Genomic DNA, 21,882 nt, shown 5'->3' with positions numbered 1-21,882 from the left:
ATATGCATCAAAACCTACTTTAGATTCCTAACTCACTGAACAGGTAGGTAGCACACTGCATTTCCTTTATAAATGAGGATTTCCTTTATATATAAATACCTTTTCTTTATCTGTGTTGAGTAGCTTTTTGTCATCTCTGTTTCTTAGTTTTCCCGGTGCTTCCGCAGTTGGCAATGAAGAGTGGAAGATAAACAGTTTCCCAGCACATTCTGTGGCCTGTTGCAAAGACACCCATATAAGCATTGAATCTACTGCTAAGATTAACAAGCCTAATTTTCAGACACTCTCATTTCTCTTAGAACAGTAACATTTCTGCAAAGGTTCTTCAGAGCTAAATAATTCATTTGGAGTCTTTACATTTGATGGATTCCCAAAGCTGGGAATTTTATGTTGGTAAATAATGTAGTCTAACACAGCTGTGCTGGATGATGCATTAGTACAGTAATTTCTACATGGGAAGCTAAAATCTCAATGAGTACAAGAAGAACCTCTCCTACAGAATTTTAAATTAGATACAATAATTAAAAGGCAATTTAACAGAAAATACATTTCTTTCAGTTTAGGTCATTGTATTTTTAAAGAGAGACAACTACACTCCTGTACTAGATTCTGCATTCCAACCTACGCTAAAACATAGAAGCAGAAGAACTTGTGCTGAATTTCTCCTTTCACTAAGAAACAAAGTAAAAACCAGTTTTAGCCGAAGTTTTTAATTCTTATCTACAGCTATAATGAGGCAATGATATTTGCTAACTGGGATGGCAGTCTGCACTCTGTACTCTAACAAACTTATCCACCAAAATTCAGGAAATAGTTTTTCACTCGTTACTGAGATTGCTAATTAGCAACTGTGAATTCGTTGAGTATTAAACTGGGTGAAAGGAAAGAAGAAGGAAAGGGAGTAATTGTTCTTTTCCTGCTCCAGGCTTACCAACACATCTAGTTTAAAAATGCAATACCTGAGACTACCGACACTACTCTGCTTCGGTACTCTTTCCCCTCCAGATCTAAAGATGCGCACAAGATTAGTCCACATCTCAAAATACGCCATGGCATTCTTCTGGGAAAAGTAGAGATTTGTTTGCTATGGCAGAAATGCAATCAAAGATAGTATCTTACTTTTAACAGAGATGAAATCTCACCCCTACTAGTTCAAGCATTGTAGTTTTAAATTATGAACACCAGTTTTTTTTGTAACTTTTACAAAGCATTCTGTAAAGAATGAAAGACTGACTGAACACACATCCATTACTAATAACATCAATCAGGAATTATTGGGAAACTGTCTAAAATTGCTATTTCAAAAAATGTACTGATATCAGAGCAATAGAATCCATTTTACTCTTTTTAGACAGGGTTAGTTTTCTTCAACACGTCTATGTGCATATTAATAATTTACAGTGAAAATCCTTCAAATTATCACTTTTAAGCCCTGAATTAAATAAAAAAGCTTACTTGATAAAAACTTTTTTTTTTTTTTAATAGGAGCAGCAGTAAAAGAAAATTCACGTTTAAGTTTGTCTTGCAGAGGTCAAATACCAAGAAAGAGCATTTTGATAGAATTGGTAACCAAATGTTCTACACATGCATCTTCTGCTACTGTGAATAAGTAAGAAGAAAATAAATATTTAAGAAACAAATTTGAGAAATGCTGTGTAATTTTGGTTTAGCAGATTTCTTTACTCACAGTTTGTGATTTATTTGTACACAGCTCACAGATAAATCACCGACTGAAAAACAACTCTGGCTGTTTTTCTGCCCCTACAAATCTTGTGGTGGCATTTTTTTCTTGGCAGAGCTCCATGGAAATGTCAGCATTTCAAGGGCTATCCCCGACATACAGAAAGCTGCTGGGGATGCATTTGATCCACAGTTTCATTTTCAGCTGCATGCATGCTGTGAGAAGCTGGCAGTTCAGTAGAAACCCTCCCACTCCCCTACAATTCTGTAGTCATAAATACCTCATTTTGTACAAAGTCAGCAGAAGCTGGAGAATAGGCAGAGTAAAGCTGTTGTATCTTACACCAATTCTTAATCTGCCTTTCAAACACACAGACAACAAATCTGTGTAAACATCCCAAGTATCTATCAATTTTGTAGTAACTAAACACCTTTTTATCTCTCAAATACTAAACAAAAAAAACAACTGCTCTCCATCTTTCCCTAAACATCCTTCCAATATGGAACAGACTCTTCAGGGACCTGTTTTCCTCGAGAAGAATTTGAAAACTGATGTCCCAATCAGTGTTTTCATTTCAACTAAGAAAGTTCATCTGTACTGTTAGAATAATGGAACATTAATGCTGGAGACAGGGATTTTTCTCTTTTCCCATTGCAATTTGTTGGAGGACTCATCACTGCCCTTTAGCAAACGGAATTTAGGTAGCTTATCAAGCCTAGTCCTAATTAAAGAGCTGCTTCTTTTTCAGAGAGGAACACTCTAACCTTTAGCGCCTCCATGCCAGCCTGGATAACAGGAGCAAAGATGGTCTCACTCTCATTAGTGTCTGCAAACATTTCAGGAATCTGGTCCAACAAGCTACGGAAGAGGAAAGGATGAGTATTTCAACTGCTTATCGTATTTTTGATAACCCCCCAAAATGTACCATACCAAGTCTTCACAGAGGAAGATGTTTTTCATGTTTTCCAAGCAAATTAAAAAAGAATTTTGATTGCTCAATCTTTTTTTGAATTTTAAAATTCAAATGTAAATGTATTACTTCAAAGCTGATAACATAAAGGATTACACACTAAGATATTTATCACATACATAGAAGGAAAAACATGCAACGTGGCACAAAGCCGCAGCTCTCTCTCCCATTTTTGAAATGGCACAGCTGATGATGCATGATTTAGAGCTGGCCTAAATAGGCTTTCAAATTCAGCATTGTGAAGTCAACAGCACTTTTGCTTTGCCTCAGAGAGGGAAATGCAGGACTTGAAGCATCCAATGACTTCTGAAGCATTTCAACAAGCACATGCATCCTCCAGACTCTCCAAGACAATGAGCTAAAAGGAAAAATGCTTATTATAGCATCTAGATCTTATTCAGATACGGAATAATCGTACTTTACTTGTTAACAACAGATCGCGATTCCTGAAAGTTAACAAGGAAACCATCCAGCAAAGGAACAAAAACTTCTCCAACGTCTGAGACCACCATCATCTGAGGCTGAGCTAAGTTACTTTTCACATTAAAGAAGTGGAGGACCTTGTTATAAGTGACAAAACCAACTCGAATTGCTGAGGATTCTTCCTGTTCTTCTCTGTGAGAAAAATTAAAAAACGACAGTTACAATTTTGAAACTCTGACCTTGAAAATGCAAGGCTACTGCAGATCACTGTCTGTATTGGGAGCAACAAAGCAAACAACAACCAAGAAGATGTAATTAGTTACCCCAATCTTTGCCTTGGATCAAATCAAAAGCACTGATTACATCAACTGTTGTAAATTTAAAAAATATTTATTCCCTATCAACTCTGCATCAAATAATAAACCATGTCTTCAAGACGTGGAAAAGAGGATCAGACAATTAGCACAAGATATAATCAGAAAAGCACTTTTATTCAGAATACATTATAATTCAGTGACAGTAACGATTGATACCGAGTAAGAATAGTAATTAGGCTCAAATAATGTCTGATGACTTTTTGACTTTGGTGGATCAAGACTTTGTTTTGGCAAGACTGCTTTTAAGCATTGAAAGCTCTTGGACCCTTCACAGCTGCGTATCACGCACAAAATGCACTGTACAAATGGCTTGTCATGGCTGGTACGTTACCAGACCAACAGAAGCCAGCTGACTGCTGCTCTGAGCTACACCTGCAAGAACACTGAGAGCTGCAAGCTCACTCACTGCCTGTCTTCCAGGAGGGAACTCCTCTAAGCAGTACTGTGCGATTAGCAGCAGCATCGCTGTTAGTACTACTTGGACCCTCACCAGGTTTACAGCCCTCAGTGTAGTAAAAGGTGATCCTATTAAAAAAAAATGTTCCTAATTACATCTACAGTAGCACCTTCTGTTACTTTCACAAGTTTCATCAAAAAATTTCAGCTTGGGAGGGAAAAGATTTTTCTCATCTACATCTTCAACATTCATGTCAATACGGAATGTTAATCCACTACTGTTTTATGGAGACAATGCTGGATGAGAAAGGGGCTGCTCCGATCTAAAAGAAATCAATATTCTATATTGAAAACATTCCATAAAGAAGTATTTTAAATAATTTCTCCAAGAAATTCTGTAACTCACATAGAGGCATAACTTCTGAGTGCACGTTTCTGTACACTTCAAGCATTCAGACACTACTATTTTCTTAGTGACACTATTAACAGAGATCATTCAGAAGCTGAGTTAGGACATACAGCACTTTCTTACTCACAAGAGAAATAGCTGCATCATCCACTGGTCCCAGAATTCTTACACAGCAGGCATCTGGGACAGTTTTATCGGATAGCACTCTTATCTGTGATGCATGCTTTGCACAACCCCTTTTTTCTTTATAATTTTAAAGATCAGTTGCAAATACAGCAGCTGGTTACCTGTGCAGCCAACACACAACACTGTTCTTCTTCAAGTCTCAAAATGAGATCTCGGTATCACACATGTTCAAATGTCTTTAAGTTACGTGTCTAAAAATCACACTGGCACAACTTGTTAGCCTGACTTTCTGAGCTTGTGAGCATAATTTCTACAAATGTGTTTCTCCATATATCTCTAAATAGTCAGCATCCTGGCTTAGAATAAGTAAATTTGAAAATGTTTATCCTAACATTTCAAGCAAGCAAACAGTGTGTTTTCTGCTGTGCTACAAGTCGCAAAAGCACAAAACCCTTTGAGCAAGAGGTATTGGAGCCACCTGGCTCAATCCATTCGCTAGTTTTAACTTCTCACTCCTCATCCTCTTCCAGGCTTCTCTGCCACATGTCTTTATAGCAGTGCCCCTTCTGTTACACACATTGCTTTGATACCCAGAATTCTTTTCTGTTAAAGAATTTGGGCTCCTAGGAATCTGAGCACAGGGTGAATTCCCAGCATGGGAACTGCAGCAAGTCAAAACTACAAGCTGGGATTTCATTAATAACACCACCAGAGTTCACTGCACGAAAGGAAAAGAAAGAATGCTGCATGTGCAGTCGGTTCAACAGATGCTTTCTGTTCGCACAGCAGTAAACCCTGACATCAATTTAAGATTCTCAAAAATTGCCAGCAATGTTAAAATTAACAAACTAACATTTGGTCACTGTCATTTCAAAAATGCTTGTATTGTAAACAGTGACATTTCCTAGCTTTCCTGAATTCGCACAGCTGCATGATAACTGTAGCACAGCAAGTTAAGCAAAACACATTTATGTATCCTTACCTGGGAAGTTTATCGAGAAGAGTCTTCAGTTCATCGCATATGAGTTTAACAAGGCCACTGTTTATATTTCTGTATGATACATCAATCATGAAGATATAAGCAGGTGGATTTGGAGGCTTGTTATTCTACAGAAAAAAATACCATTAACAGGGAAAATTAGACGGTGTCCTGATATGTCAAAAAAGACTTACAAACAGTACAGTAAGGCAATTACCTACAGTGTTCAGTCATCTGAAAAATGCTATGGATTAAAAATAGTAATTATTACAGAAAGATGGTGGATTGGTAAGGTCCATCCTTGGAATAAAACAGTATTACCAGAAAGTAGCATCCTACTAGCACAGTAGTTACAGGGCAACAGTTGATGAAACTGTTTAAGTACTAACATCTTCTAATGGAATTCAGTTATTTAAACAAATTTGTCTTCGGCTTTTTTTCTGTTCCCATACTTTACACACAATAATCTTGTTAATAGGAATTCTTCAATCTGGTTTTGTTGAGTGATTTCTAACCATTCTGAAAACAGAAAACACAACCCAAGTATTGAACCAGAATTAAAATATCTCAGTCCTTAGCAGTACTAAGCATTGATCATCTGTATCCTGTCTGGCTGGCTGTCTTGCTTTCTCATGCCCCAGTGCATTCTGAACAGATAAGAAAACTGTTTTCAGGAATAAGCTGATCTTCCCTAAGATAATTAAAGCACGAGAGCATCACATTCAATGTATGCAACTGCTGCATGTGCAGCACTGATGTGGGCTGGTATGGATTCCTTTGGGCACAGCTTCTTAGCCACAGTCCCTTATATAAACGCATACAAAGTGTATGACACTGACACAATATTCTCTAAGTAATACGATGATGAAAGTTTTGGTCTTAGTTTTAAATAAAGCCATGTCATGCTTACAGATGGACCCAGGAGGAAGATTATACAGAGTGTACACAGCAACAGTAACCATCATAGGTAGGAAAACTGATATCAGTCCTGTGGCAAGCCTAACTCATTAAGACAAGTAGCGGTTATTAGTTGGTGTCAATCTCAGGACAACCCTTCCATTATTGTTACATACGCTGTTTCATAATCTTCATGTAAGGACTTCTGACCACTTACCAAACCATACTTGCTATAAATAGACCTCAGAAAACTTTGAGTAAGAAAAAAATCGTCTATCCTTTGAATTATGACTTACTGTAGTCTCCGAACACTTAAAGCTAATCATTGTACCCTTGATCTCACCTCATGTGAATCATGTAAATCAAGATTAACTCTTGTCAACTAAAACCAGACAGTATTTTTAAAAGTTCTTCTGTGTTCTATATTTGGATTCTAGTTTCATAAACTGTATCAAACGCTACTTCGTAAAATTTCTCATAGCACGCTGCTGGTTGTAAAGAATCCCTGCATAATTTCTGACAAATATATGGCCGAAATGAGAACTTGTGCTCTTGCCACATCCGCTTAGCAGGAGCACAATAATGCAGAACAGCTGTTATTTGTTAACATTTTTTGTAGCTGTTCATCCTTCTCATTTGATAAGCACAAAAGGAAATGACTTTTCAGTTTTGGTCTTAAACTGATTTAAACAAGAATTAAACGTTTCTAACTTCAATGTTAACTTCTCTAAAACTTAGCATTTCCAGTGTGTGTGCGCTAATTTTGTAAGAAGTTCTTTTTTTCTAACATTCTACTTCATCTATGAAACAGGCTTTTGCAAAATGAAGACAAACCACAGTGGATGATTTATCACAGAAAGTCCCTGATTTAAACTACATGCCAAAAGTCACTGTGCTGAAAGCAGCATTGTGATGGTGAATGTATCATGCAGGGTTACAACTCTAGAGGAGAGAAGAACTAAAGCTGGCACAAAACTACTTAGTACACACGCTTTCAAAAGTCTAGCTGCAGAAATCAGCAAAGCTGAACCAAAACTGATGAAGCTACATGAGATGTACATTGGGTACCCACATGGTACACATGTAACGCCCACTACAGTCACTGAGTTGCCATCTTGTGATCTGGGATTTAACCTAGATTTCAGTGCAATCCATAGAGGCAATCTCAGGTATTTCATTGGATTTTAGAGCAGTATCCCTGTGAGAAAGCAGAACTGAACAAAAACTGTTCATTAATTCATGCCAGCAAGAATTTGATCGCCTGAGGAAGTTACTGGTATGCACTTCAAGACTTTGTCAGATTCAACTTACTTTCCTAATATTATCACAAACTCATTCCACTGACAGAAAGACTATTTACCTGACTTCACCAAGAACCAAGAAATACGTCTATACTGCAGGCAGATGAAGCCACACTGGGAATTTTGGAAAATTCATGCTTACTCCAAGGTAGGTATTTATCAGATTTTTTTTGTGCTGACATCAAATCATAACAATCTGCATATTGAAGATACTCACTCGGCAGTAATCTAAAGTAGCAACATATTCATATGATCCCAGAGATAGCTCAGGCCTTTCATAGTGGTCTACCCGCCGGCCAATGTGGTCCAGATGTTGGAAGAAGAATGGAGGGACTGAAAATCAGTACAAGAACATAAAAAAAAAGTTTATATTTTGTAGCAGAGGGGAACAACCCAACAGCTCCGTTCCACAGATAAGACCTGGTAATATAGCCCACTGTTACTGAGAAAGGGAAGATCATAAACACTCAGCCAGGTTATGTTTTTATCCCTACATCCATCTATGATAACAAACAAAATCTATATTCTGGTAGTCCAGGTCCTCTTGTATTTGGAGAACAAGGCATATTCCCCCATATATGTTAACTGTATCCTTCAAGTTCAAGTAGCAAACTGACTCAGGTTACCTCCACAGGCGGGAGTCTGTATCCTCAGGATACAGGCTAAATGATGGCTCTTAGTGGACACTGTCTCCTCAAAGCTTAATTCAAGTCACTGGAGCTAAAAATGGCATTTTTTCGAAAGCCTGTGCTGCTTTATCTAAAAATACTACTCTGCAATGTTCACATCCCTGGCCCACTGTACAGCAAACTGCATTCAGTCCATTGCGCTGGGAACCTCCCGTAGCTACAGATAAAAGATGCAAAGTTTCCAAGCAAGCATTAAGAAATCAAGGGTTTTGTCACCAACAATTCATATGTGGTCAGTGTGAAGGTTGGTCACACTGGGGAAGGTCATATCTGGATTTCAGCTTAATCTTTTTTTCAACCGATGTACATTTAGAATGATTATTTTTCACCATTTGTGCCTGTTAAAAACTGGGGGGAGGAGAGGGATGTGTGCAGAACACCCTCCTAATTAATAGGACATCTAAGGTCTCCATTTTCTTATTTTATTTTTTTCCAAGTGATTTCCTGCTTGGATAAAAGACACTGTACTCATACAAAGCATAACTGAAAATGATACTTTCTTAAAATGTTCATAATGCATTCAAATTTCTCTTTATGCAAGTTTAAATTGCTAACAAACTATGAAAATTGCTGTCTGCTATGCTTGCTCAAACATCTGAGCCTCGGGCAGAAAAGAAGCTGCAGTTAGCCCGTCAAGGTTCCTGTTTCAGAGCTGAAAATATTACTGTATTAGGGAAAGCACTATAGCACTGTGATCCAGCTGAGGAAATCCAACTTGATACAAATGTGTAGAAGGGCTAGTTCTGGCAAAGAGCTGGGATTTAGCCAAGAACACAAGAACAGTTATGAGTCACATGCAGCACACTTGAACAAATATGGCATGGTATCTTCTGTGAAAACCAACAGTTGTCACAGTAAGATTAATAGCTTATTTAACCGCTGCATCCGCAGCCATGGACAGTCTAACATGCTTCTAAATATTTGGTCTTTTCTGAACATCTACACTTCTTAATTTTTCTACACAAAAGTTGCTTTGGGATAGCAATACCAACAGCTTTGTATCCTATGTTGATATAATATTTTAAAATAAATTTTGATCACATCACACTAGACTTCACAATTCAGCATTATGTTTTTTAATAATTTTTTTTAAATTGGATTGAAAAAGTGCTTCCAATTTTTTTAAAGTGTTCTTTGTTTTGTTTTGGTATTGTGAAATAGGTCTCCTTACTGCAGTTTCATGACAGCAAGTCAAGAAAATCACTTCAGATATATGGTTCCTTTTTAGTTTTACTGAACTTACAGGAATCACAGACCAGAGAAACATCACTTACCTTCGTTTATACAATTGCAAAATCCACACTGATATCTTCTACCACCTTCAATAAACTGCATGAAAGGACACATATAAGCCTTGCACCTGTTACATCGGATTGGTCCAGTCTCACCATGGTTTACAACATAAAGAGGTGTCTAAATAAAATAGTAAATGAAGTTATAAAAAGCACCGCAAACTTGAAATCAGATAAAGTGAGTTAGAAAGCTGCTGCTCAGTCTTAACTCCTGTTACATTTCACCTGATCAAGAGATCACTGTCCAGCATGTACCCAAATTCTACAGTAAAACTGATTCTCAGGTGCCCTGAGAGACTAAACCTATTCACAAACTATTTTTACACTTAGCAAAAAGAAAGAAAGGATTCACACCAAAAACCTAGAAAATTTTGTAAGCATTGCAAGTTTAGGGCCCCAGGCTGAGTTTCTCCAAAGGAATTTTATAGCTTATTCGGGAAAAATCACTGAGATCCAGGTATTTTGCCTTCTCTATCAGTCTGAGCTTTCCCAAAGAAATTTGTTGCTGCTCATGTATTGCATGTGACTATCGCCAACAGCTATCTGCAAAAGAAAGCTTCTCTGCTAAATGCCTGGCCCCTCATATAGCTGTGTTACATGCTATACTACAGTTTAAATGTTGTCAAGCTAGAGTAGAGGATTTAGAAGAAATACTAATATTTATTGAAGGAGAGTACATGCAGTAAACAAACACAGTATCTTAAACACTTGTCAGCTTAATTACACTGACCATGCTTGCTTACAACCTCTGCCAAAAAGCACAGCTAATGGAAGACATTTTCCAGATGCCTCTTTCAGTAATAACTGTACAGCAATCAAAGATTCCTGTAATTATAATTTATGTTAGAGAGGTCATACTTGAAAGCACTACACAAATAGAAGTTTGTTCAATTATTTGTGAAACTCTCCAGAGCATAAAAATGTTTTGTATTTTTCTTCTTTTTCGTACTCTCTTCAACCTCAACTAAAAATCTCTGACCGTAACAGTAAGGAAATGAACCCAAAGTTGGGCCACGTGACGGAACTCAGCACAAGGAAGAATACAGACAGCCCTCGAATGCAAAGTTTTTCCACTGGAATGTGCACTTCTTTATTTTTAATTATTCTCTCTTCTTATAGAACGGTCATATTTCATCCATTATACACTTTCATCTTTTATTGGAGCATAAATCTCCAATTACCTGCAAAATCATACATGTCCTTCTTGCATTTACTGCTTATATATATTTTATTGTTTGTTTATAATGTAGAGAGGCCAATTATTTTACTCATTTATTTCTCTAAAGCTTTTGATGCTTTTTCCAAAGCTTTTATACCTATGAGTAGATTCGACTACATGAGTTTTAAGTGATCCCTCCTGCTCCACTGAGGTAACATTCTGCTTTGCACTCTTTCTTCTACAAAAATTGAGTTTAACACAAATTACCAGATAATGTTTGCTGGCAAACTATCAGGGTCATTTTTCAGACCCACGAGCCTTGACTATACAGACTGCTCACCAGCCACAATCACATAATAAGTTTTAAGACTTCTGTTTTTTTTCATTACTTGGCAATTTTCTCATTATCTTTCTGTTGTATTAATTTAACGAGGCCTGGATCTAGTTTGTTGTTAATAATATTATTACAGTATCTGAACCAATAGGGAAATAAAGAACACCCTAAAATAACTCCTGTCTACTTTCTCATACATACTTGATCTACTATATTTTTAATGACAGGAGAAATAAAATTTGCGCTTTTTCTTCATATTTGGAACAGAAAATTTATTTTCCTTCTTCCTTCAGCTTCTTTTTTTAAAAACTGTTTGTTACAAAGTCCCTTTGTAGTGTGGCTTTAGAGCTCCATACACCAGTGGTTACTAAAATTTACACACTCTGTGCATCACACATGGACCTGAAGTCAACGAGACAATGTGCTGTGCATGATTAAAATGTGCTTAAAGTCTTAAGAAAACAGAACCCAAAGGCAGTGATCAGCAAACACTGCATATACTAGGCTGGGTTCTGCTTTACCTTGCTCACAGAAATAAAGAAGGAAATACCAATACAATTGTACTGCAGAGGATGCTATTTTCAGTTCCTAATAATCTTGCAAAAAAATAAACATTTTTAAGCAATTAATGAAGCTGTGCCCAAACCAAGAAATGCATGCAATTAAGGATTTTGTCTAACAAAGAAAATTGTATAAATACATCTAATACAAAAGCAATTTATATGACCATTTCTGAATAAAGACTCAGATGGAAAGTATCTATACCCACTTTTTGATGTGAACAACAAATTGTGAAAGAAATTTTACCTCAAAAAGAGGCACTGTACCACTACACTACTTTCAACTCATCAAAATAAATTCATTTCTATTTGGGTAAATTGCTTCTGCATTTCCACCTGTTAAAATAACTTCCATCAGAGTGAAATTACTTGTTCTCTCAATAGCTGCACCTCAGAGGGAAATGGGAAAAGAAATGGTGCTACACGGGAAATTCTTGCTCCCCTTTCTGCAGATGCCACTGACCACCAGAAGACAGATCTGTTTACAATCCCATGGAAGTCAGTGGTAACTTTCACAGAAGTAGGAGAATAAAATAATCTGATTTCTGAGATCCTGATATTTTTTTCAAATAGGTATATCTGAAAACCAATGAAAAATGCCAGCATTTTCCTCCTCTCCTCCCTCAGTTCTCTACTAACAATAAATGGAGCAATTTAGGCACATACCATAACTATTTAAACATCTGCAGTGTGTTCTGTCCTTACACCTCTCTTCCCCCTTCTCTCTTCCCAAAGTTTTGTTCAATTTGCCTATTTAGACCACCTGGTCGAGAGCAGAGACATACCTCACAAAAAGAGACAGAAAAATATTGATTGCTGGCTTTCCAGCACTACCAAATAAAAATATGTATAAAATATGTATCAAAATCAGTGATACCTGGTAGCATAAATCTGACCTGGAATGGGCATTTAAAAAGGATTCCTTTTACGTAAGCTGAAGGACTGGAGAGACAGAAAGAATGAGTTGCCCAGGGAAGCAGAACATTGTGGTTTTACATTAAAGAAAAGGTGGTCTGGGTAGAAGAGATGGAAAATGCTGTAAAAGACCTGCACAGACTTTCCATTCTCTGAAACCTCAGGGCCTCACTAGAGAGCAAGTCCTGAAAGCCGATCTGATAAACCGTAACTCATCCCACTGTTCATCCAAATATAGCTGAGACAGCAAGAGTTTTATTTTGGAAATATTTCAGCAAGAACACGTCTCAGGAGTCAGAACTATATCACAAAGCAATAGACAGACGTTGGTGGCACATTTCCAAGATGAAATGCATCCATAAAAATTTTCAAAGGGATTATAGCCTGTTCTTTAATGTCTCAGAAAGCTGAATTACTATTGCTAGAAAAATAAAGACCTGATCCACTCCTGAGGGTTCCTTACAAAGTATCACTGTATTCATATTGCAAGATCAGGGCCTCAGCTGGAAACTGTAAGCATACGAACTGCGACTGCGATGAAGCTCAGGATCATCGCAGCACATCTCTTTAAAGGCATTCTAAAGAGAAAAACAGAAGAGAGAGACTGGAGAATGAAAGAGGTATATGCAAACACTGAAGAAAACTACTATTTATCACACAACAGAATAAGATATATACAGCATGTTTTCATTGCCAGACTCATGTAAATATACAGGGCCGCAAGAAAACAATTTACAGCTGTGCTTCAACTTGAATCTCCACATACAGTGTACACAGTGCCTTGCTTGCCCACCATGGCCAAGGAGGATTTCTAGCCATGCCTGGACATACATCCCATCAGTACACTGATGAATCTGCATTAGAAGGCACATTTTTGCCCTAAGTTTTTCTTCATCATTGTTTGGATGCATTTAACACCCTATCGCTGAAATGATAGGAAAGTGAATGGAAGGGAGATCCACAGTCCACAAATTTGGCTACATCCAAGAGAAACATAAGATCTCACAAGAGTACAATTTTCAATTTGATCAGTGTCTTCATCACACCCCTATTTTCCCCCACAAGAGAAGGAACCGGCCACCAGTTTTCCCACATCCTTCTGAAGAACTTCACTGCTTTACATAGAGTCACTCTGCACAATGCAACACTGTATACTACATGACAACCTGCCTGTTCAACTGCAAATTATCTCAGGAAAGATGACTTTGAAAGCACACCCTATGAAAAATCCAGATTCAGAGAATCTGAGGTTACAGGCCAGTAGTTAATGGTGATGTTTAGATGCTACTCGTTTCAAGAGTACCTCACTGCTTTGAAAAGCTGCACAGATCTGCATCTCTTGATGACTTCAAATATGACAGTTCCTTAAAATTATTATCAACAGTACTACAGCAGAGAAAATGTTTTATATTTATGTACAATGAATACTAAACACTCTGTATATGCATAGCTGATTATCAGAAATACTCAACTGCCAGCTACTCACTCCAGGCAGTTCACCCCACAAACAAGTTGTACAAGACAAAAAAATCCTCAAAGGCATCGTTTCTAGAGATATTCATATTGGTTTTTACGTAAATCTAATTATTAAAACACTTAAATTAGAATTTTAAGATCGGCTGTACAATATAACTTTCTAATCACCAGGGGAGATGGTTGTTGTCCAAGCATGTGCAACTGCCCCCTGAAACGTTGTGCTTAATCAGTACACTAGAGACACAAGGAAAAAGTCCTCAGGGAAATCATAGAGAATTTTGAAATGTAGCACTGATGCTATTTCTGAAAACAAACAAACAAAGCACCAACAAACTCCAGGTCATGAACCAAACTGCCTGTGTTTCCTAGGACTGTTGAAGGGGTTTGTTTTCTTTTATTATACCCTCACAGATTGGCTTTGAAAAAGATTAACCACTCTACAAATAATCCCTGGATTTTGAGCTGCCTTACTGATTCAAATAAAAACATCAGGAAAGCATTTCCTTTTGCACTGTTCCTGCTGTCTTTTATCAGAAGCCATTCCTTCAAAGACAAAAACAATTTTCTCAATTCCTGGTTTTTGGATGTTGAATTCTATCAGCCTCCTCAGCTGGTAGGACTCAAGACAGTTTGTACTGTATCCTCTGCAAAGTTCACAGCAGGTTTAAGTATTTTTTGTAATACTGCTTTTTCATTTATTTTCTTCTTTGTTTGCATGACCACAATACAGCTACAGCATCAGCGCTGTGATGCATTTTTACAGAACACATTAAAATGCAAGATGCCTGTTCAAACCTTCTTATTCAAAAACCCTCCACAGCCAGTCCAAACATTCACCTACATGGCAGTATGAGAAATACTGTACCACGGCAGGTGAGCTTCAAGTTGGCACCTCACACTGGATTTGATCCATTGTGTACAAAAATGAACAGAAAGGTGAATCAACCTCAGACTGTCAGCATTCCTCTTTTTAAGGAGAGTGCTGCATAGAATAGAGCTGGTAGCATAAAGAGCATACATAGAGGATTTTTAGAAGACTGAGGATGGGGGAAAATACATGAAATAATGATAAAGTTTAGACACAAGGAATCCTGAGAATTAGGCAGCTTACTTCTTTAAAACTTCCACGTCATATCTTGCATAAAACTTCTCAGGACTACTAAGTACATGATACATCCAACACTGTAATTTAAAACTGAGGCACAGTCTCTTACATACAAACATAATAAGTAAACTGGCATATCAATTCTGTTTCAGTAGGCCAAAGAGCACTTACCACAAACACAGCTGTGACCACTTCTACCATCCTCTAGAATATCCTTAGGATAGCCAATCAAGCAACACACCAAACAGTGCTCATGGAAGATGTAACTCTAGATTCAAGGAATGAGTATTTAAGTTTGTAAAAATAAATAAATCCAAGTGTTGTGTTGTAATCTCTGAAGACACTCTCCTGGATGAAATTTTGCCACAGGAGAGCACTGTCAGTGTTATCCAAGCTTTTGTAGCAAAAACAAAACTAAAGCCTTCCAACATTAACAATTGCTATTTGCAGCTACCCTGCTCTCTTTTATTAAGGTTGGTTTGTTGCTGGATGTCACAAGTAAGGGTTGTGCAGAAACTTGTGAATTAAGCAGTCTGTACTATTGCTCCTCTTGTCTAGGGCTGGGGATGTAATCTACGCCTCTACTTAGCAAGCACAGATGAACAAATTTTGATAAACACTTTAAAAAGAAAACAAAAAAACTAGCTCCCTCCTCCATCTATTTCCTGTCCTACAAGAGAAGCTTTTCTTCCCACGGAATAAAGAGACATACATAAAAGAAGGCTTAGACTCTCCTACTTTCACAGAATCACAGAATCACCAAGGTTGGAAAAGACCTTCAAGATCATCCAGTCCAATCATCCACCTATCACCAACAGTTCTCACTAGACCATGTCTCTCAACAGAAAATCCAAGCCTCCAGGGTTGGTGACTCCACCACCTCCCTGGGCAGCCCATTCCAGTGCTTGACACTCTTTCAGAAAAGTAGTATTTCCTAACATCCAGCCTAAATCTCCCCTGGTGCAGCTTGAAGCCATACAGGACAGCTCTAGACCCTTCTATGATTAAGCCCAAGGCATAACCTGGTGCAGATTGATACTGAAAAAAAAATCTGATCACTAAACTAATAATAATAAATAAAATCAAGCCACATCAGCTTCGTATTCAGCTTAACAAAACCTCATTTTTCCTATGGAATTACATACGTCATATTGATCCATTCAAAATATGATTCTGTACTACTCGACAGATAAATAAAATATGCACAAATTGAATGTGCACAAATAACTTCAGTTTAAAAAGCAAAATACAAGCTTTTCATCCTGAACTAAGTACCAGCATGTTCTGACCATGTGAAGTTTCCAAGGTAACTCAGTAACATCTCTGAAGGCTTAATGTTACAGCTTGCAAACTTAGAATGTTTAATTTACTGCTGTTGCTATGATCAGCTTTGGCTAGAGTGTAAGAGGAGAGAAACATCACTTCAGGAGAGTAAAACGCAGCCTGTAAAGGAAAACGTACACAAAGAATGTCAGATGACTTCCAAGTTGCTATTTTGAGTTGCAGATGTATCTACTGATAGCCAAAGCCACTTTTTTACTTGAGTGTAATTTTTGTTGGCATAACAATTACATGGCTATGAAGATTATTTTTTAATCCCCTTTGCCTTCAGTATTTACTTTTGCTTCGTCAGCCTTTTCTTCTTGCATTATCATTCTGAAGAACAGTCTCCAGCTTACAGAAAACTAATTACATCACATTAACCTCCATCTTTAGAAATGCACCTCTCCTAGGCCAACCTTTCAAATCTGTACAAATTTATCAAGATCTCTGATTAAAACATAAACAAGATATGTACGAATGTCAGTTTTCCAATCCACTGTCCCCAAGTTTTCCATTGTTATAACAATAATGCATGGAACAACACTACAGAAATATAAACAGCATTTTAAGATTCACCCTACAGACAAAAGGGAAAAGAATTAAATATGGAAATTTACTTGAATAAGGACAAGCTCTGCTGCTAAAACTCCTGCTAACTTTGGCTCTTCATTCTAGTTAGACTGTAGTTACAGCCCAATAGGTTAAAAACTTTCTTCTAGATGAAGTTGTCCTGGGAAGCAATCCAGTTCCAAATGTTTTACTCCCAAATGAAGAATTGTGCAAAGCATACTCAATAAAGAAAGCCTATCTAATACAGGATTTACGTATCTCTAAATTAAGCACTGCAAAACCTAGCTTACAAGAACTGGCTTCCAAAGTGATGTAAAGCTCTCTGGGTGAAGCATCTGGAGATACATACAAGCTCAGGGCTCATACTATGCATGCCAATAGGGAAAAACAAACAAACAACAACCAAAACAAGCAAAAAAACCAACAAACAACAACAACAAAACAATAAACACTGATAGAGCAAGAAAGCTCAGCATTCTCCTACAGAATTCAGACTGAACTATAAGACAAGAGTCTAACACTTCTCTCTCTCAAATGAAGGTGTCATAAGGGAATGCTTTGGAATATGGTTTAATATCTGGAAAATAGAAGAAATAGTGATACTTGGCTCATATTTAATATGGTACTTACACAGTGATGAGTTCAGGACACAAGTTCAGGATACATGCACAGATTTTTCCAAGTAACTCAAAAATGGATTTGATTGTAAAAATATAAAGCAGCTCTAAGAACATGGCTCAATGTCCTACAGCACAGCCTTGCTTCTAAGTTTACTTGCCTAGCTGTAATCTACAAGGTAGTACTGGTGTGCGTGTGCTTTTTTTCTGGTCCACCATCTTCCATCTCCAGAAGTCTAGATAGAGGCAGTTAGCTCTTCTGTACAGACTGCTTGGTAGCTTGGTATGCTTCACTCCTCATTCCTGGAGAGTGAAGAAGCATTTCAACGCAGACAAATTAAGTGTCTTAACTATTAAATTATAACAGGTGAACAAGGCTTCCAAACTCACAATGTTTTGGAAGAACATGACAACAAGCACATACTACTTGACAGCGTGTCCAAAACAAACTGACAAAAATCATACATTACTGGATCTTTGACAACCCAGAGAACTACACAGCAGGCAATGCAACACGCCCAACTTACTATTCAGAGATAGCAAAATATTATCTCTTCACTGGTCAACAGCTGCTGTTTCTGCTTTGGAAAGGGAAGCTTTTATTACCTACACTCGAGAGGAAAAATCCAGTATTGACAACATACATGAAACAATAACAAAAGCCTCAATATAAAGGGTGATATGTAGCCTACACAAAGCAAAAAGGTTATGAAACATTCAAAAAGCTCTGACATTTCATTTCCAGCAGTGATAAACACAAAGAGAAATCTCAGTTAAGTAAGATCCCAAGTTCTTATGGGGCTTACTGAATCACAAAGCCAACACAGAAGAGTGAGATAGTTCAAAACAGAGAATAGGGCAAAATAAATGCTAATCACTTTTCACAGTCTTCAGAATTTTTTTCTTTTTTTTTAATACTACCATATTTTGCTATTTAAAAAAGCTTTCTAGTAGAATGGACAGTTTTACTGTCTAACTATACAATTTCTGTCTAAAAAGACCCAGTCTAAAACTGCTGAATGGCATAAAACCGAATGCTCACATGAGCTTCAGCATCCAAAAGTAAAGGCACTCATAAAAAATAAACTTTACAAGAACTTCTGGGTGATCCTTGAGCTACAGACCAGCAAGTCTTACTTCTGCAGAAAGCAAACTGGTAGATATTACAGTGGAGGAGAACATCAAAAGACACAGTTGAAGACATTTGATGAGAAGTATACACAGAGGAAGAGATGATTGACTCATCAGGAGGGTTGTCATGACACAATCTATTGGATTCTGCCAAGGGCCAGCCAGCATGCAGATAAGCATTATCTAGTTCATGTAATGCACTCTTAAAAAAAAAAAAAAATCTTTTAATAGAATCCCTCAAGAAAAGCCATTAAATTAGCTAGGCTCTCACATAACGTTGAGGAAGGTTCTCCTGAGAGTAACTAAGTAAGAGGGAAAACAAAAGGCAAAATTAAAAAAAAAAAAAAAAGACAAATTTTAGAGTGGGTAGATGCTATCTGTGAGCACTTCAAAGATCTATTCTGCTTTTTAATATTCCCAGTGGAAAGGAAAAATTAGTAAGATGTTTCCCTTAAGTTATTTTATATGGCCTGAAACTAAGTGTTCCCCACTCCCCTCAAACCAGTGCTCTGCAGAAGAACATAACCATTATAAAATGCATCTGCTTAATAATAATGTGCATCAAATTAAAGCTTCAGCCTGCTTGTCAAAATTAATAGCCACTGAATAGGAACTGCAGAACCCCTGAGTCCTCACTGAACCCATGATAGATTAAAAGAGTGCATTGATTTCCCTTAATTCTTCAAATTTAATTAACATCTGAACGTTTTTTTTTTTTTTTAAACAAATGGAACAGTCTTGGGGTCTAAAAGATAACTCATGCTCTGCTACTTTGTTCTTGAAACAGAAAAAAAAAAATTAACATTGCATCATGCGCTATTTATTTACCTCGTTCACTTCTCATTTCTGCTTAGCTTATAGAACTGACACAACCCTACCTAGGAAATTTCATATCATACCTGTAAATATTATGGCTTTCCAAACAGGTCAGCTAGACTGGTCACAATCAAATCTCAATATTCTTCCAAAAAGGTTAAATGGCTTTCTGCTCATGAATACCAGCATTTCTGAGAAGTAATTCCATTCAAGTTATGTGTTTTTATCTTGTTAATTAAATGAGGAGAAAACAGAAACTGACATATTTAATTCCCACTACCAAGTATTTCTATGAGGAAAAAAATAAATAGGACAGAATATTGTAGAGAAAAGTATACAAAACACAATAGTAAGAAGAAAAAAAGAAAGTCACTTAGGATATTTAAATATTTAGAACTATATATAATTATTTAGAGTTATTCATATTTGATTTTAAAACACAAAATACTCTTTTAACTAGCTTTTTTTTTTTTTTTTTTTTTTTGATCACTTGGTTTTATTCAGGCTCTGGAAACAGTCATGCATCTCCAAAACAAATCAATTTAGAGCTTGGTCCATGATGATAACTATGAGAGCTGGTTTATTTTTATGGACTGTTGCTAAAGCACTTGTTGACTAAAAATAACTTCTGTTGAACAGTGATACTGTACTGTCAAAATCTCAAACAAACAAATACTTTACATAGATCATCCAAATGAGGAGAGTGAAAATGAATGGTTATTTTTGAGACATAAGTAAGGACCTAGTATAGTTAAGATTCAGAAATAAGATTCTGAATGTAAATAAGATTCAGCTAGAGATGCTTAGACACTGACCAGGGATGGGAAGGCATAAATGTTCTAATGACCTTTGTTTCTAATAATACACAGCATGTATGTAAAGTTCCCTAGCATAGTTTTGTAGATTGGCTGTGGAAGGCTTTTTGTCTTTTCTACTATCTATGTGAAAGACTGTGTGGCTTCCATGGACTCTGCCTCTCTTTTAATTTGAGAACTTTTCTGAATAAGTTCATTTCACTTCTCTGTTCTTCTGAAGCCCAGCATCTGTGTGCAAAGAGCAGCTCTCCTCAGAACATCAAACACAACTGTACAGTAATTGCTATTGAATGGCCTATACGTGCAACTTAAATCAGCTCTTATTTGTGATTTACCACTACTGAAATAAACCCTCCAAGTTTTGCTTCAGCAAGGCTAATTTGGCATCTATTTAAGCTTTCCATAAACAACTTCTCTAGAACAACCTCATTTTGCAATTGTACCAAGTCACATGCGAGCACCTGAAATCCTGTGACTTAGCTGTACTACATCTTTCTCATTCATTTTAACTGTTGTGGGTTTGAGTTTTCCTCTTTAGATCTGAAGACTAACACTGTAGCCTAACAGTACGTCTTTATGCCTTTATCTGTTTTCACTTAAGTCAGTCTCGTGTCCTCTTCATTCAGGGCTTCCAGATTTCTAGATGTTATGGAACTTCTCAGACATACCACCACTCCACAGGATCTCCATTCCCTGGGGAATTTTAGCAGCATATTTAGCCACAGTATCTCTGTCTTTTCATTCCACAATATATGGGAACTGTTGATTCACAGCCTGAACCACTGATTGAGCACCTGGGGAAAGGACTGGCGGTCAGCCTGTGGGAGCACAGGTGAAGGTAATTCAGCTGTGTGACCTGAAGAGGTGGAGCCTGGCTGCACCTCTCAGACCGCACTGAAGGATCTCTGGTTGGAGATCCTTGGTGAAGCTTTCCCCTGCAAATCTGGAATTTTCCGATTCAGGTGAGCAATCTTCCTCCCTTCCTTTATAGCACCTTCCTCTCATGCTGGTCCTTCCATTATCACACCTCTGTTGTAATGCCTTTCCCATCATGTTGATCTGTCCAATTGCTACGCACAATATTTCTCTAATTTTTCAAGATCCCTTTTCATTGCAGGGAAAAATCCTGGTGTTGTTTGTCTTGTTTTTTGTTTTAATGAAACACGCTGTACTGATTTAAAGGCATGAATATTTACATTTAATATCTTTACCTAGCACTATGTTTATTTCACTTTGTGTTCCTATCTACTCCCACAGGGATAACTTGTATCCCATTCTTTAAAGAGAATAGAGATATCTGTTGTACATATCTTCAAAAAATACGCCAGTTCACGCTTTTGTACTTCTCAGCTCCGAAGGGATTTTTTTCTAGACTCCATTTCACAAAATTATCTTTTCCCTGCAGATAGCAACAGTTCTAATTTCACTTTTGGAGACAGAACCCAAGGTGTGTTTGCATGTGACACTCCCACCTTCCCCACAAGAACCCACAGTGGCCTACTAAACTTAAATCTACTTTTT

The 21,882-nt window shown here is 37.2% G+C and overlaps 1 protein-coding gene across 4 annotated transcripts in view; it reads right to left on the bottom strand.

The window, feature by feature from the left end:
* SEC24D (SEC24 homolog D, COPII component) overlaps positions 1–21,882 on the bottom strand; it is a 51,119-nt gene that overhangs the window by 9,526 nt on the left and 19,711 nt on the right. For all 4 annotated transcript variants that reach the window (XM_031596906.2, XM_090139206.1, XM_090139207.1 and 1 more), the window contains exons 9-14: positions 9,523–9,661; positions 7,777–7,892; positions 5,365–5,489; positions 3,075–3,266; positions 2,446–2,539; positions 100–216 (exon numbers count right to left, since the gene is read on the bottom strand). In XM_031596906.2, the coding sequence (XP_031452766.2) occupies positions 100–216; positions 2,446–2,539; positions 3,075–3,266; positions 5,365–5,489; positions 7,777–7,892; positions 9,523–9,661 (783 nt within the window). The remainder of the gene's footprint in view (positions 1–99; positions 217–2,445; positions 2,540–3,074; positions 3,267–5,364; positions 5,490–7,776; positions 7,893–9,522; positions 9,662–21,882) is intronic.

The sequence above is a fragment of the Phasianus colchicus genome, chromosome 4, assembly GCF_987193195.1.
Source record: "Phasianus colchicus chromosome 4, bPhaCol1.hap1.1, whole genome shotgun sequence".
Lineage (NCBI taxonomy): Eukaryota > Metazoa > Chordata > Aves > Galliformes > Phasianidae > Phasianus > Phasianus colchicus.
Note: the sequence above shows the minus strand (reverse complement) of the source record. Positions and strands in the feature narration are given on the sequence as shown.